At 38.8% G+C, this 26,523-nt stretch overlaps 1 protein-coding gene across 5 annotated transcripts in view; it reads right to left on the minus strand.

The window, feature by feature from the left end:
* The window catches only part of LOC131689389 (uncharacterized), a 468,781-nt gene that overhangs the window by 89,194 nt on the left and 353,064 nt on the right, over window positions 1-26,523 (minus strand). For all 5 annotated transcript variants that reach the window (XM_058974449.1, XM_058974445.1, XM_058974446.1 and 2 more), the window contains 3 exons: window positions 25,521-25,634; window positions 22,216-22,441; window positions 21,463-22,158 (listed from right to left, as the gene is read on the minus strand). In XM_058974449.1, the coding sequence (XP_058830432.1) occupies window positions 21,463-22,158; window positions 22,216-22,441; window positions 25,521-25,634 (1,036 nt within the window). The remainder of the gene's footprint in view (window positions 1-21,462; window positions 22,159-22,215; window positions 22,442-25,520; window positions 25,635-26,523) is intronic.

Here is a 26,523-nt window from a genome sequence, read left to right on the forward strand (position 1 = left end):
TCGCCAGTGCACTGAAAAGGCAAATAGGCTGCAGCAATAAAAATGATACCAAGATCAGTTTCAACTTCGATACCGAAACTCTCAATCACCTTGGTATCAAGAGACGGCGTAACGGAATGTTTGATCCTGCGATTAACCGATATTGCGATTCCTCCGCCGAATCCAACAATCCGATCAAATCGATGAATAACAAAATTAGAGTTACTCTTCAATTTAATATTTGGTTTTAAAATGTTTCGGTCACAACGGCTATATGCACATTATGTATCCTCAAGAAGTTGAAAAATTCGTCTTCGCACGTTTTTAATGAACGAGCATTCCAATTTAATAAATTTAAATGATTATTTAAAGTCATTGTTAAACTTTAATTTAATTACAATTTTGTTAGCAAATTCCCAACCCGCTTGAAAAGCTTCAAACATGGAGGTAGAATTTAACATGGCAATCATCATAGGTAACATAGGTATTTTAATTTTTCTTCCGTTACGCTACCTAGATCCATTGAACTAAAGGAAGCGTGGGTGCAAACGAGATTGAGGGCGTGGTAGTTGTAGCCGTTATTTTGGCATTGCTACCTGCCACTGAAGCATAAGATGACACACCATTGTAGGATGGTGCGACGGAGGTAGAAGAAGTTGTTACTCTATTTTGAATCGGATTAACACGTTTGGGCGTGTTTTCTTGAAGTGTACCTGAAGAAGTAGGCACATTTTTTATTTGTTGTTTTTGTTGTCTAGAACGAGAATTTATAATTTTTTCCCGAACAGGACAACCCCAGAAATTCGATTTATGATTTTCGCTACAATTAGCGCCTTTGAAACTTTTTGTGGTTTTTTTCACCGGACAAGTATCTTTCGTGTGCGATTTATCACCACAGATCATACATTTGGAATCCAAATGACATTTTTTTTGCCGTGCCCAAAGCTTTGGCATCTACGACACTGGGTCAGATTTTGAATTCTGTCCCCATGTCGTCTATAATGTTCCCACTTTACTCGCACGTGAAACATAAAACATGCTTTTTCAATTACTTTCAAATTATTAACCTCATTACGGTTAAAATGAATTAAATATAGCTCCTGGATAATTCCAGAGCGTACTGGTGTGTCATCGCCGGTAGCCTTTCTCTTCATAAGAATAACTTGTGAAGGAGAAAAGCCAAGCAAATTTTTCAATTCGTTGGATATTTCATCCAAACTTTGACCTTGAGGTAGCCCTTTCAAGACAGCCTTGAATGGTCTCTCTATCTTGAAATCATATGAATAAAATTTATATAACTTCTCCGTAAGCTACTGGAGTAGTCGTTTGTGGCCAATCAATTCCTCCGCTGTAACTCGACATTCTCCTCTTCGGCCAATCTGAAAAGAGACTTTTACGTCCGGAAGGAACGTCGAAAGCTCAGTTCGAAAGGATTTGAAGTCGGAGATCATCACTGTTATAAGCGGAGGTGATTGCGTTTTCTTCTCATTGGCATTATGCGCAATGCGAGGAAATTAAGAAATTTCATCAGCTTCACATTCGGATAAAACATCGAATGAGTTGCTGCAGTCAATTGAATTTTCGGGTGGAGAAGATACCCTTTCCTAGGGACGTTGCGATATTTTCGATACTAGTACGGAATTGATACTTCTGTTTTCGATACGCGATGTTTTGGTATCGATACTTCAAGCACGATACTTTACTGATATCGATACAATCTTTACGGTATCGAAAAGAATCGAAGGAACCAGTAGTTGGAAGTATTCGATTCGCAATTCTGAACGATTTTGAAATGATTTCCGAGTGAAATGTAATTACCTATTCAGGCTGAACCGTTGCGGAATCGGTTGTTGTATTTGAGTTGCTAAATAACTGGAGCACCGATCGCATTTGATAAAAAAAATCGATTCCGAACATTGCCCATTATTTGACAGTATTGTCTATCTTTTCTGACATTCGACGTCTGACAGAATCGTCGATGGATCAGACCAATAAAAGATATTTGTCGAAAGAATTTTTCTATTTGCGAGGCACAAATCCCCGACTATGTACGGGGAACGTGCCATTTGAGCCAATATATTCTGATTCCTGATTCCTGAATTGCCAAACAACGGTTTGTAGATTACCTAATTCAGGAAAAGCTACTGTAAAAGTTTGGAATCGAATGGCGATACATTCAAGTATCGATACTACGACTACGATTATATCGAAAGTATCAGTACCTGCATTCGATACCAGTATCGATGTATTTTAATATTGAAACGTCCCTAGCCGTTTAGCTTTAATTTTTGGCACACGGCCTTTCTGGGAGGACCCAGGGATGTTGGAAGAATTAAATATTTCTTTAGGCTGAATTGTTCTTGAAAAATCTTTTAGTCTTGAAAAAGACTGATTGATTAGAAAAAGTAGGTAGTCTTGAGAAAGACTAATTGTAAAAAGAATATATGTAGTCTTGAGAAAGACTGATCGAGCGAAAATATAGGTAGCCTTGAGAAAGACTGTTGCTGATGAAAAACTCTAGGTAAACCAGGAGCTATCAAGATTTGTGACCGGTTCGAACGAAGGTTCAAGCCGGTATGAGCTTCGTCGTGCTGCTGCAAGAACGGCAAAAGGCGCTTCTCGGGCAATCAGATTTGTAGATCTCGCCATTTACTGTGCCCTTTGTCACGAAAGGCTCACTCCTCAGTCCGCAAGAGCAGGTCGCCTGCCAGATGATATATTTGGAGGCGAACTTCAACATTTTCTTCTTCTTAATTTTGTCGTCCACATAGAACTTGCTCTTGCCGGTGAAAAACTCCAACCCCGGAATTTGCTTAAAATCGGCTTTTATATACGTTTCGTCGTCCATCACACAGCAGCCATATTTTGTCAGCATCGTCTCGTAGAGCTTCCGTGCCCGAGTTTTAGCCATCGATTGTTGCCGCTCATCGCGGTTTGGAAAGTTCTGTACCTTGTATGTATGTAGTCCAGCTCTTTTCTTTGCATTCTGGACGTAGCTCTGCGACATGCCGATCTTTTTAGCCAAATCACGGCTTGAGACGCTGGGATTTGCTTTAATCATCCGCTTCACCTTTCCCTCCGTCTTTTTGTTCTCCGGTCCCGGTTTTCTTCCAGCTCCTTTGCCGTGGTCCAACGTCAACCGCTCCTGGAACCGCTTCAACACTCTGGAGACGGTTGAATAGTGAATGTTCAACATTTTTCCCAACTGCCGGTCAGGAAATTCCAGGTGTTTGGAAAGAATTTGTTCTCTCGACTCGCGTTGGTTCACCTCCATTTTCGTTGAATCGAAAAACACGACTTCGAGTTTGATAGCATGTAAACAATACACATCAATGAGAAAGCGTGCAAAATTTGGTTGATTTTTACCCAATGGTAAAAAAGTTATGCCCTGTTGAATGTGTCGCAATAATTTCGTGTTCGCCCTTTAGGACAGTAAATCTTTGTAATGAACGAATGTTTTGATGCACCTTCTTACATGTGTCAAGGTATTGACGTAAATTCTTTTATGATGGAAGCAAAGATTATAAAGACATATCCTAATCTTTTTTCCTTACCTACTAACACAATTCCTTTCCCATGATTCTCGTAGAGATGCAGAGGTATTCTCGGTCTCTGGCCAAAACGAGTGTCCAACTAACATTACTTCCCTTCCTCGGTAGAACAGCCATGGTCGTGGCCGGCATCGTTATTGACCAGTTTTAAATCAGTAAACATGCACAGCACAGAGAACAGACATATAAGCTAGAACAAACTTGCCCGAAAAACCTGTGTAAACATTTAAATGAAAATACGTTGAAAATCACCATCGCATACAGGTTCGCGTGCGTGAGTCACCATTGTATTCAAGTTTGCACACAAGTCCCGACCAGTGGCAAGTTGCTACTTGCTGTTGTCATTTCAAAGCGACAGTTTAATTTCTTACACAAGTTAAAAACTTTACTTGTATGTCAGTTCTCATTGTGCACAGTGAGAATGCTTTATTTCTCCCAAGTAACATTATGTTGGTTCATTGTGCATTTTTACTCATTCGGTCAATCACGAAGTGCAACTACGGGCAGTCTACCAAACATTGGCGTGCGCAAGGGGGGGGGGGGGGGGGCGCTAGGCCCCCCTAATGTTTTGGAACTTTTTATGAACTTTTATAAGTATGATTATAATGATGAAGACCTACGATACATATGTGAAACTGCAGAACTCATTCTGTTTAAGCAAGCTATTTAATCTTAGAACGCCTTGATAAAATCAACAGTTGGCGCAAGTTCTTTGAAATCAGGAATCTCTATAACAAGATAAGGTTGCTGAGAGGAAGCAGTAACTGCAGCAAAGATTCGGTTACCGACTTAAAAATACAAGAGTGCTGGTGATCAATTTCATTTTTTGCTGTGACTAAAAATTATAAACTTTTTATTGCAACGGCATATATGGCTATTTCAAGAAGTATTACATGGAAAGCGATAACAAGAGAAACTTTCAACTTTCTTCTAAACTTCTAAACTCAACTTCTAAACAGTAATATAACCTGAGAAGAACTTTTGGAATTATATCGATGTTATTTGTTTGGATAACAACTTATTCTACTTATATCTTTTTTCCTTTTATCGACATTAAATTAGCTAGAGATTACTAATTAGCAAAAGTTTTAAAATTTCTAGTTATGATAGGATTTGGAATATACGGATAGGAAATCTGTCGGTTCTCATGGTTCTGGTCTGCATTTTAATTGAAACAGTTTGTTTTTCACCCTCGGTGCCGTAATTCTGATAGTGAATCATCAGTGAACCGTTAGGCGCAGCGTTCCTGGGAAGACAGTTTCCAACTTGATGCCAACAAGAGACTATTAGTTGCTTTGTTTGATCTGCCAGCGTTTCGGACTGCTTCTGCGTGCTGGTGTAAAGCCGATACGGCAATTCGGAAGTCCCTCGCCGACTGTTAGGAGACCCACGAGTACCGGCATTCCGCCGGAAGTTGTGACGGCACCACGGAGTCCCCGGTGAGATTTTTCCATGTTATTTTGATTATATTGTTTTCAGGAGAACTGCGTATGCATTGGCAATTTTATTAGTATTGATATAACTTCAATATAGGTTTATACATACGATTCGCCTTTCGTTATCTCCGTCATCTATGAAAACTGTTTCGGTTCCGAGCGTTTTCAATAAGTAGATGATCGGACTATTATCAAAATATAAACGCTTGTAAGGAAGTAGCCAGGTGTGTGGAAATAAGCGGGTCTACGTCATTGCAGATCGTGGCGAAAACTGATATGACAATAGATATGCTCCATTCTGCATCTCCACCCTACGATTTGTGCAGGTGTTCATGCTATGCTATGCTATGCTGCTAGGAAATCTGTCGGTTCTCATGGTAAAGAAGTACGACTCTGCTGTTGCCGTGAGACATGTTGGTAGATTTGAGCAATTCGTAGTAACTCTGTTTAAGCTCGACTGCTACCAGCAGAAGATAAAAGATTAGTCCGAAAGATTTTAAGCCTGTTCCTAATTACCCTACCATTTCCAGTTTTCCGATCTGTATAGTTTAAATTCTTGCTCTTACTTGAGTACTATTGCTCTAAATTTTCATAATTTTCCCTCCTAAGTAATCTCTAACTAATTTAAAGTCGTTAAAAGGAAAAAAAGGAACTGTGCAAGAACCCATCATACGAATGAGAAATATGAAAATAGGTTTTTGGGATACATATTTAGAAAAAAAGTTTTCTTCATTTTATAGTTTTATGTTAATTTGTTCTATTTTTATTTGAGTGTGACCTATTGAAAACAGCATGATGGTATCTGCTAACATAACTATTGGGTTATTTGCCCTAGCATGTAATCCATATATTGAAGTTTCATTTATAGAAAAAATTGCTTCTGAAACATCTGAAAAGATTCCGTTAAAAAACTGAAAAAAGTGTATTAATAAACGTAGTTTAATAGTGAATACCAAAAAATATTTGCTTAAATTTCTTATTTCATGGAAAGCATCAGATATATAACTCCGCCCTAGGGACAACTAAAAACAGAACAACAACAAAAGATTGCCTGATCACAATATAGCACAAGTTCATAAGGCGATCAGTTCAGCAGTCACATGACTATCGGATAACACACGAGGAAATTGGTTCCATGTGGAGAGCCAACGAGCAACAGATTGGACTAGAAGTTTATTGCTTACACTGGTTATATGCTGGAACAGTGTAGTGACCTGAAAGCCGCTGAAAAAGACGATCATGACAGGGACGTATAAGGCTTGAGAATTATGAACTAGCATGTTAGAGGCAGTGTAAAATGATATCCAGGAGTTGAAAAGTGGCACGATGTGAACCACCACGTGATTGTGATGATGAATGGAAAAAACTGCATTCGGAATGGTTGGATGGCCTGGCCATATACGGCTTATCTACAGACTCGACTGCGATAATTATAAAGACATAACGCACCTCAATATCCCTTATAAGCTACTCTTCCGTTTTCTATTTAGCAAACAACGGCCATTGACATAATATTTTATCAGTGATTACCACAGCGGATTACGAGAAGACAAACGAAGGACCATTTTCTTATGACAATGCTACTTGCGGGCTGGTAATCAAATCAAAAGATAAATGAAAACATGGAGATGCACTCGAAAATACGATACACTGTAGTGTACGAAGAAACGAAACCATATTGCATGCTTCTTGGTTTCGTGAAAGACTTCGGAAATGGCGTTGATCACAGATTAGGCAAAGATGACAATATATAAGTTCTGCCAAACTCCTACTAAAGATTTACTACTAAATACTATGACGAAAAGAAAATACAATATGACCCTGAAGCATGAGCAACGAGCTGTACGGATTATACACGAATGCTTACGTCAAGAGGCTTTTGGGCATGAAGCGCGGAGGATAGAGACCCGCTAGAGTGATTAGTAGACAAGCTGCAAGACGTCGTCGACTTTTATATATCTCACAATGATTTTTTATGGATTTTTCCACCAGTTAATAATACTTTTTTTATTGATTTTATTTATTTTTTGTTTTTTGTTGTCAGTTGTAAAACATTTCACTGAAACATTTTCGAGTTTTGGATCCTCAAGAAAAAAAGAATTGTCTTTTTTTATTCATATCGTTTATTTGATAGGCACAAATGCGTTAGCTTGGCGGTGCCAAATTCTTTTGTTTTTACATTTTGGATATCTTAAAACTAGGAGGTTACAATGTTGAAATATTTTTTTACAAAAGAAAAGAAAGTTTACAGCTATCTTAAGACTAGAAATAAGATTCAATATACAAGAGAGGGGGCAAAAGATTTTTTTATGAAAAATTTTAAAACAAGGGATTCAGTTTGATATACAAGAGGGGGAGTAATAGTATTTTACGAAATATTTTACAGTTATCTTAAAACGAACAATATAGTTTAGTACACAAAAGGGGGAACAAATATTTATGAGAAATTTCACAGATATCTTAAAACTAGGGATACAATTCTATTTACAAGATGGAGGACAAGAGTTTCAAAAAAGAGTAAAAATTATAGCTATCTTAAAACTAGGAATACAGAATACTAATTTGATTTTTTTAACGAAAACTTATGCTTGGTCAAGATATTCAAAGGGTGGCTTATTTCCGCATCAGTGTAGCAGCAGTTGTATCAAGGACAGGGGAGAGAAGGCGTATGGTGACAGGGAAAGAAGAGCAAAACTAGCAACTTTCGCTCAAACGGGGGGGGGGGGGGGGGGGGGAGGATAAGCGAAACAAATTTGCGCCTCAGTCTAGTAAGTCGTCGAGTACCGGATTGGCGGATGGTATTCTTCGGACCAGCGGGGAATCCTTCAAAAGTCATCGGACCTCGAGTCGCGCTCGCTTCAGTTTCCTTCTATGCAGGCGTAGTGGTAAGGGCGACGGCGGTTACATAGTGGCACTCTGGAGCTGATCGGTTCCACAAGGCAGGAGGAAACTCTAAAAACGAGAAATAAAAAGAGAGGGGCTAAATTGGGATATTTATCGTTTTTATGAAAGTATAAATAAGGGACATATAGGGGAAATCACGAGTTGCCAGCATATCTCGGACTGGTACATTGGGTGGTCTACCTCGGGCCCGAAGGGAATCCTTTAACTGAGACCTGGCGTCACAATACCCGGCGCATACCCAAACAACGTGCTCGATGTCGTGATAGCCCTGGTCACAAGTGCACAGACTACTTTCCGCAAGCCCAATACGCCGCAAATGCGCATCCATGGTGTAGTGATTGGACATAAGTCGGGACATTATACGAATAAAATCTCGACCCACATCCATCCCCCTGAACCAAGACTTCGTTGATACCTTTGGGATAATCGAATGTAGCCATCGTCCAAGTTCCCCATTGCTCCACGAGGTTTGCCAACTGTTGAGCGTCCTCTGACGACAAATACTATTATAAAAATTCGTTGAAGCAGATTGGTCTTTCGTATATGTCACCATTTAATGCGCCCACCTTTGCTAATGAGTCGGCCTTTTCATTGCCCGGGATAGAGCAATGAGAGGGGACCCAAACAAAGGTAATCTGATAAGATTTTTCAGATAACGTACACAAGGACTCCTGTATCTTCCCCAGAAAATACGGGCATTGCTTTTTAGGCTTCACCGCACGAAGAGCCTCGATAGAGCTGAGGCTGTCCGAAACGATGAAGTAGTGATCTTTGGGCAGAGTGTTGATGATCCCAAGGGTGTACTGAATTGCAGCTAACTCTGCGACGTAAACTGAAGCAGGATCATTGAGCTTGAGTGAAGCGGTGATAGTATTACTGAAGATACCGAAGCCAGTGGACCCATCGAGGTTCGATCCGTCAGTGTAAAACATTTTGTCGCAGTCGACTTCTCGAAATTTATTATAAAATATATTGGGGATCACTTTCGGGCGTATATGGTCCGGGATTCCACGAATCTCTTCCTTCATGGATTTGTCGAAGAATACAGTAGAATCAGAAGTATCTAGGAAACGGACACGGTTGGGATTGTACGAAGAAGGATTGATGCTCTGTGCCATGTAGTCGAAGTACAAGGACATAAAACGGGTTTGAGAATTAAGCTCGACGAGCCTCTCGAAATTTTGAATCACCAACGGGTTCAGAATGTCGCATCGGATGAGCAATCGATATGAGAGTTCCCAAAATCGATTTTTTAGCGGAAGAACTTCGCCAGCACTTCGAGACTCATCGTATGGGTCGAGTGCATGCAACCCAAGGCAATGCGCAAGTAACGATACTGGATTCTCTCCAGTTTGATGAAGTGTATGTTCGCAGCGGAGCGGAAACAGAAACACCCGTACTCCATCACCGACAATATCGTTGTTTGGTATAACCTGATCAGGTCTCCTGGGTGGGCACCCCACCATGTTCCAGTTATTGTTCGGAGAAAATTGATCCTTTGTTGGCATTTCTGTTTCAGATACCTAATGTGACATCCCCAGGTACCTTTAGAGTCGAACCAGACCCCGAGATATTTAAATGTGAAAACCTGATTGATCGTTGCACCCATTAATAGAAGCTGGAGTTGCGCCGGCTCACGCTTCCTAGAAAAAACAACCAACTTAGATTTCTCCGTGGAGAACTCAATACCCAGCTGAAGAGCCCAAGCAGACAAATTGTCCAAGGTATTTTGTAATGGTCCTTGTAATTCGGCAGCTTTGGGCCCTGTAACAGAGACTACCCCGTCGTCTGCAAGTTGCCTTAGCGTGCATGAATTGGCAAGACAATCGTCAATGTCATTCACGTAAAAAATGTAGAGTAGGGGACTTAGACATGAGCCCTGGGGAAGCCCCATGTAGCCCCATTACCCATGTAGCTAAATCGCGATGTTGTTAAATCGCCATGCGAAAAGTGCATGTGCTTTTCAGACAACAGGTTTAGCAAAAAGTTATTTAAAATTGGTGAAAGACCATGCTGGTGCAGCTTCTCTGACAGAATGTTGATAGAAACTGAATCAAAAGCCCCCTTAATATCCAAGAAGACTGATACCATCTGCTCTTTGTTAGTATAGGCCATTTGGATTTCTGTAGAAAGCAACGCAAGGCAATCGTTCGTCCCTTTGCCTTTGCGAAAGCCAAATTGTGTATCTGACAGTAAGCCATTTGCTTCAACCCAATTGTCGAGGCGAAGCAAGATTATTTTCTCGAACAACTTCCTAATACAGGACAGCATTGCAATCGGTCGATACGAGTTGTGGTCAGAGGCTGGTTTTCCTGGTTTTTGAATGGCGATGACCTTCACTTGCCTCCAATCATGAGGGACAATGTTACCCTCAAAAAACTTGTTAAATAAGTTCAGCAAGCGCCTTTTTGCAGCGTCAGACAGATTCTTCAGCAAGTTGAATTTGATTCTGTCTAACCCTGGGGCGTTATTGTTGCATGATAAGAGAGCAAGTGAGAACTCCACCATCGAAAACGGTGTTTCGTTCGCGGTATCGTGAGGAGACGCGGCGCGGTACGTTTTCTGTACCGGCACAGAGTCCGCACAGATCTTCTTGGCGAAAGCGAATATCCAACGGTTTGAATATTCCACGTTCTCGTTGGTACTGTTTCGGTTACGCATACGTCGAGCCGTACCCCAAAGAGTGCTCATCGCTGTTTCTCTCGTTAAGCCGTCGACGAACCGGTGCCAATAACTGCGTTTTTTGGCTTTCATTAAACTCTTCATTCGCCTTTCTAGCGACGCGTACTGCTGATAGCTAGCGTGTAACCCGTCTTCCCGGAAGGCCTTATATGCAGTGGACTTCTCCGCGTACAGCTCTGAGCACTCTTTATCCCACCACAGGGTCCATGGGTATTCGCGCTGGGTACTGGTTTAGTCTGAGCTTGATTCGCACTGTCGAGAATCAAGCCAGCCAAAAACCTGTACTCTTCCTCCGGAGGAAGCTCTTGGGTGGATTCGATTTTAACGGATATCGCGGTCGCGTAACTCTTCCAATCAATGTTCCGTGTGAGGTCATACGAGACATTGATTGTTTCCGATGGTCTTGAACCGTTAGCAATTCAAATTACGATAGGCAAATGATCGCTACCGTGGGGATCAGGGATCACCTTCCACATGTAATCTAACTGTAGCGATGTCGAGCATAGTGATAAATCCAACGCGCTCGCGCGTGCTGGTGGTGTAGGAATCCGCGTCATTTCTCCCGTGTTTAAGATGGTCATGTTGAAATTGTCGCAAAGATCTTGGATTAATGTTGATCTATTATCCTCGTGAAGACAACCCCATACCGTACCGTGCGAGTTAAAGTCTCCTAGAACTAGCCGCGGTGCCGGTAAGGATTCCGTGATATTACAAAGCGTTCGGTGCCCTACCGAGGCTCTAGGAGGAATGTAGATAGAAGCAATGCCAAAATGCCTTTGATTAGAACTTGACAAGCGACAATTTCAATGCCTGGTGTCGAAGGGAGGTTAATTCGGTTGAAAGAATAGCACTTTTTAATCCCCAAAAGTACTCCTCCGTAAGGGTTTTCTCGATCCAGACGAATTATATTAAAGTCGTGGAAGTTGATATTTATATCGGAAGTTAACCAAGTTTCACACAATGCGAAAACATCACATTTTAAACTGTTTAGTAAAAATTTGAAGGAATCGATTTTCGGGAGGATACTTCTGCAATTCCACTGTAGAACAGTGATCGAATCAGTGACCTCGTTTGATGACTTAGCCATCGAAGGATACGATCGCTGCAAGGAGGGGCCATTTAGCAGTCAACTGCTTCAAAACTGTTTGCACTATAGGGAGAAAATGTATCAGAATGCTTTTAAGAGGATCAGTAACATTGAAAATTGTGAAAATTAAGTCCACTATGTCAGAAAATTTCATTAGTCCGTTACTGGACTGAGTGCCTGTTGGAAAAAAGGGGACACTTTGGGTTTTTGGTGTCCCTGGAAGTGGTGGATACTTCTTGTTAGAATTAATATTTCCAAGTCCTGGAGCAAATTGCTGCGGCTTTTGTGCATCACTTCCGTTGGATTTATTGATTGTAGTTGGCGCACTCTGAGGGGACGACACCTTGGCACCCTTACGAGGCAATTTAGGGGAGGCTAGATTTCTCCTCTTCCTGGATTCCCCTGGGTTAACCAAAGATGTTCCCTCTCGTGGGTCGTCAGATTCTTGCTCAACGTTAGCCAAACCAGCATAGGGATTTTCGGACAGGACAGATGGCGAAGCATTCTTTAGCATTTCTGCATAAGAACGCCTCGAGCGTTCCTTAAGGGAGCGCTTAATTTTATCCCCGCGCTGCTTGTACGCAGGACATGATTTAAGAGCATGTGAAGGGCCCCCGCAGCAAATACACTTTTCAGTTTCTTTGTCGCAAGAGTCATCCTCATGCTCTCCTTCGCATTTGCCGCATCGTTTCTTATTTCCACAATATGTGGCTGTGTGGCCCAACTGCTTGCAATTGCTGCAGCTCATGACCCGCGGTACAAACAGGCGAACTGGTAGGCGAACCTTGTCAAAGAGGATGTAGTTGGGAAGAGAGGACCCGGCGAATGTCACCCGAAGCGAGCCTGATAGAGAGTAGGTAGTCTTACCTCCCTCGGTGTTTGCGGTATACAGTTGTTTGCATTCCAAGATCTTAATCTGTTCAAGTGAGGGGTCCTTAAAGCAGCCATCCCCGTGCTCCAACAGTTCTTCGCATTTCAGGCCCGGTTCGGACACTACCCCATCGATTTCTACGGCCGCACAAGGCACGTACGCTTTAAATTCCCGCGTGAAGCGCTCATAGCAAGCAATCGCGTTTGCCTGGCCGAGAACATTCACTAGAACACGTATCTTGTTTGCCCGAAGACGTGTTATCTGAGTTACGGCCGGGTAATTAGCAGTCAGATCTCGAGAAAGTTTTAATATATTAACCGGTTTCTCTCCGGTCCGAAAATATACCACCCATGGCCCTGAGGAACCTTCTGGGTACTGCTTTATACGGGGAGCAATGCGAGTGTTAGGGGGATCAGGGACTTCCATGATTACATCAGATGGTATTTCGCCCTCGGCCATTTAAGCAGGTAGAGTAAAAGTAGGGAAAAGGAAAGAAAGCAGCTGAGGAAAAAAATCAAGCAAAACTTATCTGCAAACAACGTCGATTGTTCCGCACCAGCGAAAACAATGTACTGGATTTACTGCCGGTACCAGCAGAACAGCAGCTAACGAACGTACAAAGGATGACCTTCACTCACTGAAATTTTCACACCGAACACCACTGTGAAATATAACGATCCGTTTTGATCAAAGGTTGGGAGACGTATAAAATTATTGTCTTATAACAACTGAAGCAAGGCAACTTCATAGAAAGTGGCCTGTTAAAATTGAAACAGTTGGTTTATTGAGATCCAGCTTGATATTTTAACAAAATTTTCTCAACATAATTCCAAAAATTTACACAAAAAGTCAGATACATGCTCTGCGAATGTAGAATCGATATGCTACTTCTTATCAGGTACAGTGCTCTTTGTGGTCAGTTCCGGAAGCTTTTGACTACAATTTGCATATAATGTCTTCAAGAGAAAGACATTTGACCTCGTGCAAAAGTTTCGAAAAAGTAATATTTTCATAAATTGTCACGCTATAGAAAAAAAAGAGAATTAATTCTGCACACTAGAAATGAAAAACCGAGTATGATGACCACAATGGCTAAACCTCAATATGTGCAGTATAACCCGATTTCAAGTAATGTTAGTCTGCTGAGGAGAAGGTGCCATCGTGTCGTCGAAGGGGTACCGGAAACTGCGTCAGGACTTCATAAAGGCTTTCAAAACTAATCCAGGACTTTTGGGCATGGTTGGGGGAAATTTTCTTCAAGCATGGGACTATCAAACAATCGAACTGGACCGTAAAGCAAAACATTACGGCCAAAATTGCGGGTCTCAAAGACGTATGATCACCATCTGAACAAATTATATAAATGCAACAAAAGGCTGATGAAATGAATGTAAAATTTGACTCTAAACAGCTTCCGAAACAGAAGCTTTATGATTCCAAAGATCACTGAGATGTTCCCAAGAAGTAAAAAATTGTTGTTGCGGACAATTTTGCCGGACAAAGTTTGTAATCTGGCAGTAAATTTGCAGTTATGGCTGCAAGACTCCGATTTCCATCACAACCAACAGTATGAACCGAATTATACATCAACATACATACATACATACATGGTCTGAAAAGCGTCCAGTGGCCAATTAGGTCTCACAAGGGCCCTCCCAAGTTTTTGCCAGATTTTGCGAGTAGCCATTACAGTAAGAATGTGCAATAGCTGTGCCAGGATAATGACATCAACGTCCATGAGAATGGGTTGAAATCCCTAAACTGCCCGGGATTCCACACAATCAAAGTATATCTATACACTCTATAAATACATACACGCAGAAAAATCAGGCTTTTTGAAACAACAAAACGTTTAGTTAAATTTTAAACTTGACGAATAACTGCTTCAAACTGTTCTCGAAAGTACAAATTTTGTTTAATACCTCTGTTTGCATTTTAAATAGAAACATTGTTGAAACAAAATAAAATTTGTTAGATCTAACTGTTCCCTTAGTTAAAACCCAACAGAATCTTTGTTTGATTTCAACTAAATTTGTTGTTTTAAATGTTTTAAAAAAAATTCCAATCAGCTCATAGAAAACTTTAATTATCTGTAAAAAATCGAAAATAAAAACATCATTTTTATAAACTTCAAAAAAATTATATTGCAAAAAACGTGAGTATTATTTTGCGCTGGAGACCATGATACATTTTTTTCAAGGAAGTTGAAAATGTTTAATTATATTTTTTTACATTTAGGAAATAAATAAAACAACGTAAATTTCAATAACAAAATAAAATAACTGTTTTACAAAATCTCTACAAGAAATCTAACTTATAATGACGGCTTAACACAATTAAAAGTGTTTAAGCTATTAGCCCCCCCCCCCCCCTAATGGAAAAGCCTGCGCACGCCTATGCTACCAAAGCTGAGCTAAGCTAAGCTATTGCTCATCAGAGAACTCTCGAAAGTTGGCAAATGTCGTGCAGCAAATCTTAACAATGACGACGCGAACGAAGCAGCGATGACGTTTTCTAGTATTCTTAACTACTTTATCGACCGCCATGTGCCAAAACGAACAATTAGTACCGATGAACAGCCTCCTTGGCAATTAACCGTCCTTAGACGTTTAAAATCTGCCAGACGAGCTGCATTTAAAAAATTCTCGAAGCATAAGACACTTGCATTACGAAATCACTACTTTCAACTCAACCACGAATACAAACAACAAAGCAGACGCGCCTTTTTTAGACACCAGCGAAACGTCGAGCGTCAACTGAAATCCAAGCCCAAGTCGTTCTATGTTAACGAGCAGCGAAAAGAATCCGGTTTACCATCTCGTATGTCTTTTAATGGAGTTTTAGGCTCCGACACTAAGGAAATTTGCCAACTGTTCTCCGACAAATTTTCAACATATGTAATGGATGGATTCGCTGACGGATTGCAAACCGATGCTATTTACATGGATTTATCTGCGGCCTTCGACAAAATCAACCATGATATCGCAATAGCAAAGCTGGACAAACTCGGCATTCATGGACAACTTCTGCGCTGGTTTCGTTCCTACCTCGATGGAAGGCAACTCCAAATCAGCATTAAGGATTGTCTACCTGCACCATTCTTCGCTACATCCGGCATACCACAAGGAAGCCATCTCAGTCCAGTAATATTCCTCCTCTACTTTAATGACGTCAATATCACATTACAAGGACCCCGCCTTTCTTTCGCCGACGACATGAAATTTTTTCAACAAATACGGGATAAAATCGATGCCGAGCTTCTTCAGAGGGAACTGGACAGCTTTAGTACGTGGTGTGATCTAAACAGAATGGTTTTGAACCCGAGCAAATGCTCAATCGTTACGTTCACGCGGAAACGCAATCCGACTCAGTTTAACTGCCATTTCTTCGGCTCTAGCATTCCAAGACACTCTCACATCAAAGATCTCGGAGTCATCATGGATTCGGCACTAACATTCAAACCCAGCGTTGCCAACATTTTTTTCGAAAGAACTGGAACCTTTCTTGAAAAAAACTGGAAAAAACTGGATGTTCGAAAAAGAAACCTAATTTATGCTTATAATGTTTCAGTCAACGCTTCAATGATCGTTATTTTAAGTAAACACGTATGTTCCATATCTTTTACTGAAAATTTGAATCGATTGTTTGATATTGTTGTCCAAATGTTAAAAAAATATTAAGACATTCTAATTTGATTGTAATGGTTATAGTTGCATTCGAATTTTACTGTTTTGAAGGATTCAATGTACACATGCACAAAATCCCAAATTTGAAATCATTTTCTAAAACTTGAAGATGGGCTTAAACTCTTAAAATCTTGCCGCAAGTGAAATCAGCCAACAAAACGTCGGCCTACGTCTATAGCAACTAGCTGAGTATTCAACAAATGTCCATCAAAATATTTGACACAATTTACTGCCATCTTTATGTTTGAGTAAAATTCATTCGAAATCGAATCAAAATGTACATTCCCGAACCGTAAGAAGAGTACAGGTGAGTGTTACGATGGATTGAAATTTTCTTCTGGGGTACACGCCGTCATCCCATCGCTCGCTTGAAAATTGGATGAATCAAGTTACAATTAGTAAAAAAACTAAATAAATCAATATTAAAAACTGGATAAAACTGGCTCAGATTTCAAAAAACTGGAAGATTTTCCAGATTGTCTGTTTGACTGGATTTTGTAAAAAAAACTGGAAGAATCCAGTTTAAGCTGGAAGGTTGGCATCGCTGTTCAAACCACATACTTCATACATCATGGATAAGGCATCACGACAGCTTGGGTTCATCTTCCGAATAGCGAAAAAACGTATATTTGCATTCGGAGGGACTGCTCTCGAGCCCTGTTCGTCTCGGACACTTTCTGCCAGAGTGGATTGCCCTATAATCCTCGGACGTCTGGATCTTCAGGCCCGCGTTCGAGGATGGGTTTTGACTAGTTGCTGCGGCGCATGTTTTTCCGTAGTGGGCTGTATGGTTACAGAAAAAAAAATCGTGTAAATTTACGTCTCCTGACCATGACATATACGAGCATAAAAATGACAGTTTTACGTTTGATTTTAATTTTACATGACGTTCAATTTCGTAAATCACGTAATTTTACTCCACATATAGCGTCTATCATGAATGGCAGGAAGTGTAATTTTATTTCATTGAGCATGTAAAATATATGTTTCATGTAAAATTGAACGGAACACGATAATGCTCCGTCAATTCGTGAATTACGGTTTGTTAAATTGTGTCATGATTGCAATTATGTCAACGAAAAAATTCATATTTTTTGGTGTGTAGTCATGTAAGAAGGTATTGGTTTAGTCACTCGCATCCTCACAATACGTTGGGAAAAAATTTCCCATGTGTCGTTTGTAATGGATTCTAATTCTCCATATTGCGACATGATTCGTTTGGTATAATCTTCCCTATTGCGCGGGCCAAATCATGGATGCGCACGTCCACCATGTCGTTTTCCATATGCATGGGGATCTTGAATCTGATGTTATTAAATTCGACCTCCCGTTTTTTTAATCTAAATATTTATTTGAAACGGCTCTATGCGTTAGAACAACTGAGCCATGGGTCTTTTATTTTTTTTATAATAAGTAAAAATAAGATAATAAGAATGTCTATCTGCCAGATCTTGTTGACACAGTTTGCTGTGGCGTGTTGAGATCCTTTTCCTTAGCGGAGAAGCCGCTTGGGGGTCATTCAGTCTGCCTTCTCTCGCGTTATCGTTCCCGTCCATGTCATCATCGGTACCGTCCATGTCATCATCGGTACCGTCCATGTCATCATCGGTACCGTCCATGTCATCATCGGTACTGCTTGTTGGAGTTGGCTGTAGTAAATGAGTTTTGATTAGTTGCTTCGGCGCATGTTTTTCCGTAGTGTTGTTTGATTATAGGTCACGCCATCCTTCGGTGATTTGCATTCGATAGTCATGTAAGAAGGTATTGGTTTAGTTTAGTCGCATCCTCACAATACGAACGCCGTTGGGAATGCCGATGAAAAAATTTCTCCAGGTGTCATTCGTAATAGATTCTCCATATTGCGACATGATTCGTTTGATGTAATCTTCCTTAATGCGCGGGGCCAAATCATGGATACGCGCGTCCACTATGTCGTTTTCCATATGTACGGGGATCTGTTATTAACCCTTTCATGCCCAACTTTTTTCTAGTGCATGTAGGGTTTCAATACCAATACCATTTTCCTTTAAAACGGTGGGGTCAAGAAACTCGAAAAATCTCTTTTCATAAAGGTAGGTGCTTTCCTTGCAGTGCTAGAAGCTGCTCAATTTTTACCCTCCTATGCTCACTACAATTCTCCTAGAATATTTACAATAGTCCAACTGCGTGGAAAACGTAGCCAAAAAAAGTCTAAATTGATAAGTTTTATCAGTTTTCACTAACATTGCAACATAACGAAGTTATATGAAAAATTCATTTTCCGTCGTCAACGTAAACGGTCCCTGGCAGCACTGCTCCATCGGAGTTCAATCAGACTAACTGCAATAACTTCAGTTCTAGAGCTGATCCTTGTTAACGTTAATACTCAAATGAAAGCCAATAGTCACATTTATTAGCCTTACTTGTTTTTGTGAGCAAATCTTGCCTTAATCAAAAGTTATAGTTGTTTAAAAACGTTGTTGTCCACAAACAACATGGGCATGAATGGGTTAAATTCGATCTCGTGTTGCATGTTGTTCTTTGCAATGAAGTTCTCTTCATTGCCTCTGCCTGTGATAAACTTCTAAACGTGATCAAAACACAGTTTTTAACGTGGTATTCAGCTGCACCACGTTAAAAACTGTAACGTCAGCGAGATTAAGCTCCATTTTAACCTTAACTAACTGTTCCACGTCCTGAACTGTGGGTCACGAGTTTTATTAAAGTCGATCGGAATTGTGTTATCCCGTAGCACAGGCACTTTTGTTTCATTTGGAAAACTCATTTCACTCCGCAGCCGGGGGCAACGATACAATTTGTTTGTGCACTGACATAGAACAAAACTGGCTTGATTCACTGATGCCTATAGCCTGCTATAGCGTAGCGATTTTTTTGCTTCTGCTTTGTGCCAGGTCAGAAAATAGACTGTTTGTCATGCTAATAAGCCAGCGGAAGGAACAGCGAATTTGAAGCTGTCTCCTTTTTCTGCATTCCCCTAAATTATATTCTGTCACCATCAAAATATAAAGTGTGCTTTTAGTATTTATATTCAATGAAACACCCCCCAAATTGGGGGTGGATGTAGCGTAGTTGGTAAATCGAATGCCTTGTACGCAGCGCACCTGGGTTCGAGCCCCGACCCCGCACATAGGGTTAGAAATTTTTCATAAGAGATTTTTCTAGCTCGAAGAGGCGAATGACATTAAGGTTAAAACCTCTATAATCGAAAAAAAACCCAAATTTTACAGTTAACTATTTATTTATACTCCCCATTTATATTGAATTGAATTCCTAGTTTAAGATAGTCCAAAAGATATTCCTTATTTTAGGAAAGGCTAAACATTACTCGTTAGTTTTTAAATGTAGTTCTAAAAAATTTCATGCCTAAAATGCAAAATTGGCACCTGTAAGCAGTAATGGTACTGTGCCTTATCAAATAAACAGACTGCATAAAAAACCTGTTTTAATCCACCTAGTTGAGCAATTGTGCCTTTCTCATTTCTCTAAATCATGGCTCGGTGGCTGTTTATTAGAGTGACAAGAAAAAAATGACCCCTATCGGCCCACCCCTGAGACGATTCCTAGTCCTACCAGCATTGCTTGCTCCAAATTTGAAGAAAATCAGATAAGTCTAGCTACCGGACTAACGTGCATGAAGTTTGCATAGGATTTTTCGACAATTTATATGGAGAAAACCCACTAGCTCGCATTTTTGCCGCTAGGTGGCACTGTATACATCGTATTATCACTATAAGTGAAAATAAAGATAATTTAATTCTCTACAACTTTGTCGAAGACTGCTACTCAATCCGCCCTTGTTAAACGAAGTTATTAACCTTTTAGTGAAGTGATGTCTGATTCAGTTTTGCATGGGGCCTAGTAGTGTATGGTTGTGTATCAGTACTCGATTACCATGAACTAAACATTTTTGTGAAATAGTGGTTAGGTTTAGCTCAATAGCTTGTTCAGAAGAATTATAGTAAATAATACAATTAATGTAGTACATGATACGAGTTACGTTTTGGTTAGAAAATTTTAGTTCCACCTGTTACCGCCTAGAGGGCGCTAACACTAACTTTTCAACTGGTAGAGATAGAAATTAGGTGTCTTCTACAAAGTTGTAGAGCAGGCAAATTGCAGTAATTCTTCCGAACATCTCAATATTCTTTCTGTCTTCCATAAAAAGTTAGTGATAGCGCCCTCCATGCTGAGTTTTCAAAAAAAAAATCATTATTTTCAGGGCAGTCTACTAGTTATGTTCAATATAATTGTGGAAAGGTCTATTTCATTCTTAGTATACAATGGCTCACCAGTCGCGAACTTGAAGAGTTATGTGTCGACGGTGAAACACTTGAAACAAAAAAAAAATCATACTTAATTAGCCTAATCAGCATTAGTTAAATATCATCTTCTTGCTAACTAATTTTGTCATGCGAGGGTGGGTGTGTGAGGAGGGCGAAAAACCGACGAACGACTCGCCAGCATAATTCGGTATGCCTTGTGATATAGGGGTGGTTAAAAGATGATGGGGTTGAGATGGGGAGTATGAGGACTAGATGGAGTGATGGTCTGCGGGATGATTTAAGGGGGGTTCAAAGGGAGGAGGATGAACAGTGGAGAGAAAGGGAGGGGGTAATTACGCCAGTCAAAATAATGGCGGCGATTATGTTGACGGTTTTCAAAGTGATTGCATAAACTTTCTATATGAGAAAGGCAAAAACTACTCAATACAAAGTATATTCGAGAAACTGATTTTAAAATAAATAACTATAAGAAACCATTTTGAAATACTTCGAATTGATTGCTCTGAAATTTTACAGTTTATAGAGGATAGCGTAGTTTGTAAATCGATTGTCTTGTACTCAGCCCCCTGGGCTTGGTTCCCAATCAGGGATGCCACATTGAAATCTGTGTTTCGGTCAAAAAAATCTTTTTACCATCTGTGACGATCAAAACAGGAAAAAAAAAATCTGAGAAAATCTGTGATAAATTTCCAAAAATCTGTGAAAATCTGTGAAATTTTCATCAAAATGCCAAAAATCTGTCATCTGTGAAAAAGAATCTGTGATTAAAATTTGTGAAACAAATCTGTGACATTACAGAAAAATCTGTGAATATGGTAACCCTGTTCCCAATCACGCACAATAACACTTACAATATAAGTGCCCTCGTAAGGCTACTCGCTATCGATGCATATGCGAAAATGAGATAATGTTTCTTAACTAAAGATCTCTACTAGTTCCATGAGGGTCAATCCGGCTTGTGCAAAAAATAAGAAAACATATACCTGTATAAAGGGTCATAGCTCATGCCTCCATCAAGATGTAATATCGTATCCTCCGGTTTTGCTTTCTCTGGTTTTTGTGTAATATTAGGATTTTGATAGCTGCTACAATACTCCGGCATTCTATTGATAAATTCTCCATCGAGATATAGATTGTCATTTCGCTTAAGATACGAAGAGCGTTCAAATCGTTTTGACAATGGATTTTGGAAACGATGCGTATATTCTGGAGTATAATCAAGCATCCCGCTTAAACAGAGATTATCCATTTTTTTTATTGGAGCACTTTTTGTGAAATTATCATAACTTTTGTAACACTCTTTGTACTCTGATGGTATTCCACCAAAATTTCCGTTGAATTTTATGTTGTTCAATTGTGGGGTTGATTGAGATTTTTCGATTGCATACTCAATGTACTTATTTTTATACTCTGGTTCGAGCATAGTTTTATCTGGGAGCTTCAAACTTGTGTTCTCAAATTTCTTTTTGTTGTGTAACGTAGAATCTGCGCAACTCACATCATTCACATCAAGTTTTACCATTTTACTATTTCTCTTTATTAAGTTCTTTGAGTTATTCAAAAAGTCTGTTAATTTGTAAGGAAGAAAAGATGAACGATATTCAGAACATTCTGAAGGCTTGGTAATGCCTTCAAATGCTTTTAAGTTTTCAGAATGTTTAATAGGTGGCGGGCGTGATCTGTAAAGGTATATATGCTATATAAACTTTCTTAAATGAAGGCACAGATGATTATACTTGGCAATAGATTCCTTGCTGTATGCTAAAAACATTGATCGATTTTCCGATTTTCTATTCATAATTCCAGATTCTATTCTAAGAGTTGTGTGTCTCCTAGCAAGCGGTGGCCTTGGCTCATAATCATATTCTTGGAAGTGATTTCTATATTCAGTTTTGCAAGAAGCATAGGAAACAGCAGGCTCAGAATGATTGTAGAGTGCAAAATGACTTTTGAGATTTCCAGCTGAAAGCGAGATAAGTATTATTATTACAAATTACAATATAGACGAATTTCGCCCAACTCGAACAAATGTTGGCAGCACCCTCTCAGATTTTAATGAAACTTTCTGTACATGAAGACTTATAATGATCTAGACTGTCTTTTGAAAAGAGCCAAACGGTTTTTACTATTTTTTTTCAAATGGCTATAGTCTAAAAATGACAAATCCTATAAAAAAATGTTGTAGGAGAGGTTTTCACAAAATTAAATTTTCAAATTTAATTCAAATTTTCGAATAAAAATATTGAAAAAATTCTTTATTGACTCCTACACTGAAAAAAATCGATTTTAAAAATTTAAAGTCGATTTACTAAAAAAAACATTTTGTTCCAAGATAGATAATTATGTTCCCTACCTACCGTCGAAAATTCATGTTGGGCACTTTTGAGGAAAAAAAGTTATTTGAAAAAAACTTTTCCTTGTCCAAACTAGTTTTTTTTCAGTGTATTTTTATCGAAAACTAAACTAATGAAAGTCGTAATCATCTCAGAATCCATTTTCCCAGATGCTAGTTGCCTGATACATGCAAAAAGTATCAGTAACGAATTTGGTATATATTCATAACAAACTTGAATGAAGACTGGAAGATTGGAAGATCGGAAGACTGGAAGATTGGAAGACTAAAAGACTGGAAGACAAGAAAACTGGAAGACTTGAAGACTGCAGTTCATTTATTGCTCTCAAATCTGATAAATTTTATGAAACAGCTGACAAACTTTTCTAAAATTTATTTTATGTCTGATGGAGCAGCAGCGCAATACAAAAATAAGAAAAACTTTGCAAGCTTGTGTAGATTCCAGTCAAAATATGAGTTAAGCGCAGAATGGCATTTTGTTGCAGCATCCCATGGAAAAGGATTCTGTGATGCTGTTGGTGGCACTCTCAAGCGAATGGCAAAAAACTAGTCTTGCTCGCGCCTATGGAAATACCATAACAAGTCCCCAAGAGTTATATAACTGGACAGTTGAAAAAACTGATAAAAATATCACAAAATTAATTTTCTGCTACATATTCACTGAACAGCACAACAAAATGTCAGAAGAATTCTAAGAGCTGTATAATAACGCCAAAACAATATCTAGAACTCAAGAATTCCACAGTTTTGTGCCTATTCCTGGGGGCAAAGTAGAGACGAAAAGGTATTCTAATTTAGAAGATGAACCAAAAATATTTTCCTTGTATTAAAATAATACAAAATAGCATGCATGAAGATAGTTTTAAGTCAAATGTAATATATAGAAATAAATAAATAATTATGTAAAATTCAGTACATAATGTTGTGGTGGTTATTTCTTTCTCTGATTCTTCCTCAGCACTAAACAAGAAAATAAAAAAGTAATACTGGAATATTTGTTTAACGACATAAACTCTTTTAAATGGAATTCTTGGTTAAGGGGTTACATACCTTTTAGTGATAAAAATGTCAAGAAAGTTTGAATTTACGTAAAGGAGTGACTTCATTACATCAAACATATAATATTTTGGTAGTACATTTTTCAGTAAAATAAACAAGCATAAGTTTATAAAAATAAATTGATAATTGGCGGAGTTATGGCTTTTTCCCCGAAACCCTTTTTTATTTAAGAGGTTTGCGGTGATCACGATTGGAGACCAATAGATCATCTAAAATACAAAAACTCAAAAAAATCCATTAGTATATGAGTATTCCTCGTACCTTAACGATTAGTTGAATAAATAATATTTTTTTCTGCATTCGAGAACGTTTTTAGTAAAAAAACTCTGTTTTAAGCTCTAAAAATTGTATTAAAAAATTCTTATCCATGAAATAAAAATTTATGAATAAAAAAGGAATTAATTACGATCAATTGAAAAAAAATTAAGAAAATTGATTGAGTAGTTTTTCGGCAATCGTGATCACGGAAAAATCATTTTTAGTAAAACGACATTACGAGATAGTCGAGTTTAAAACTGTGCGCTGTAACTTTCGATTTATTTCTTGGATCTTTATAAAAAAAAATGGGAAAACATTCGGAAGGAGTTGTACTTTCACATAAAGTAATAAAAAAAATCAATTTCATGAAAAATGAAAAAGTAGTCAACCCCTTAATAGTTGCTAAATTAGACAATATCTTCTCACAAACTGAGTTTTATTGGAGTCTGAGATGATTATGACTTTCATTGGGGTAGTTGTCGATAAAAATACATTGAAGAAAAAAAGTTCAGTTTGGACAAGGAAAAGTTTTTTTCGAATAACTTTTTTTCCTCAAAAGTGCCCAACTTGAATTTTTTTTTTGCGGATTTTGATTGATATTTTTCGGTGAAAATGAACGGAGAGAGGTTAATTGTTTTACGTTTCGGCCTACTGTTTCTTTTCAGCCATCATCAGAAATTTACTAGCTATTCTACCCTCTATTCCCCATTGGGTTGCTTTTCTGACTAATGGGGAATAGAGGGTAGAATACCTAGTAAATTTCTGATGATGGCTGAAAAGAAACAGTAGGCCGAAACGTAAAACAATTAACCTCTCTCCGTTCATTTTCACCGAAAAATATCAATCAAAATCCGCCGAAATAAGTTCACGGTGATCTAAAATCGATATTCATAAAACAACTTGAATTTTTGACGATAGGTAGGGAACATAATTATCTATCTTAGATCAAAATTTCATCCAAATCAAAAATGGCTTTTTTTGTAAATCAACTTTAAAGTTTTAAAATCGATTTTTTCAGTGTAGGAGTGATTGAAGGATTTTTTCAATATTTTTATTCACAAATTTGACTAATTTTGTGAAAACCACTCTTACAAAATTTTTTTATAGGATTTGTAATTTTTAGACTACAGCCATTTGAAAAAAAAAAGTAAAAAAGTTTGGTCCTTTTCAAAAGACAGTCTAGATCATTTTTGGAAAAACAATATATGCAAAGTAGCTTTTTGTGACAAAGTCTTCATGTACAGAAAGTTTTATTAGAATCTGAGAGGGTGCTGCTAACTCTGAATACGATTTGGCGCGAAATTCGTCTATATAGTTATGCACAATGAATTTTCAATTCTAGTTGTTGGGTAGAAGTTAGTGTTATATTACCAGCATAACAATCCGGTCGCCGTTTGCGGTAATAATTCAAATCATCGACAGAAATATATTCGTGGGAGTAACTATAGCCAAAGCGGTCTCGGAAGGGATAGTTCAGTACACCAACTGAAACAAAATTAAAAATTTGGAATTGTAGCAGTAAACTGACACGATAACTAGGGCTCGTCGCGGTTGCGGTAATTACCGCAACCGCGCGGTATTTACCGCACCCGCACCGCAAAATCTGCGGTGCGGTGAGACACTTTTTCCCGCAGATGCGGTGCGGGAAAGAGCTTTTACCGCGCGGTTTTACCGCAACCGCACCGCAAAAAAATGATAAAGTGATAATTTTGATTATTCTAATTGATAATGAAAGAAAATCTAGCTGTGTCCGAAATATTTTGACGCTATTATTTTTACGACATATTTTGGACTAGTTATTTTATACTTCTAAGTAAAACTTCATAAACTAACCATTTCAAATACATAAAATGCAAGATCCAAATAGAGACAAAATTATTAGATCATTTAAAAACAATACATGCTTACTCTTAAATCCAATTTAAAAGTGAATCACTTCTCTCGATTTCTGTTGGAAATCGTGAAATTATGAATCGTTTTCGATATCAATTTGGTAAGCACGTGATCAAACGTGATCACCCTAGTGAGAAATGTTGGTGTTTACCAAATTTTCCTCCTTAGGGTGAAATATAGCATAGTGCTTTCGCATAGGCCTGCTAAGCCAAGACAAGTCTCGGCTTCACTGTGTCTCATCGGCATAAACAGAACTTCTGCTCGGACGGGACATCACGTTTGATCAGTCGTTCGATTGAAACACAAAGTGTGTTTTAGTTTTAATGGATTTGCGTCAAGCCGGCGCTAATCTATTCCGACAAAAAGTTAGTGTCGGTTTCTGATGAGGCGAAGCCAAAACGCAACTGTGAAAAAAAATAAGGATTTGTGCCCTCAAGTGCAAAGACTGGTTTACCAACAAATGTTCACCCTAGTGAGAATT

Source organism: Topomyia yanbarensis, chromosome 3 (genome assembly GCF_030247195.1).
Source record: "Topomyia yanbarensis strain Yona2022 chromosome 3, ASM3024719v1, whole genome shotgun sequence".
NCBI lineage: Eukaryota > Metazoa > Arthropoda > Insecta > Diptera > Culicidae > Topomyia > Topomyia yanbarensis.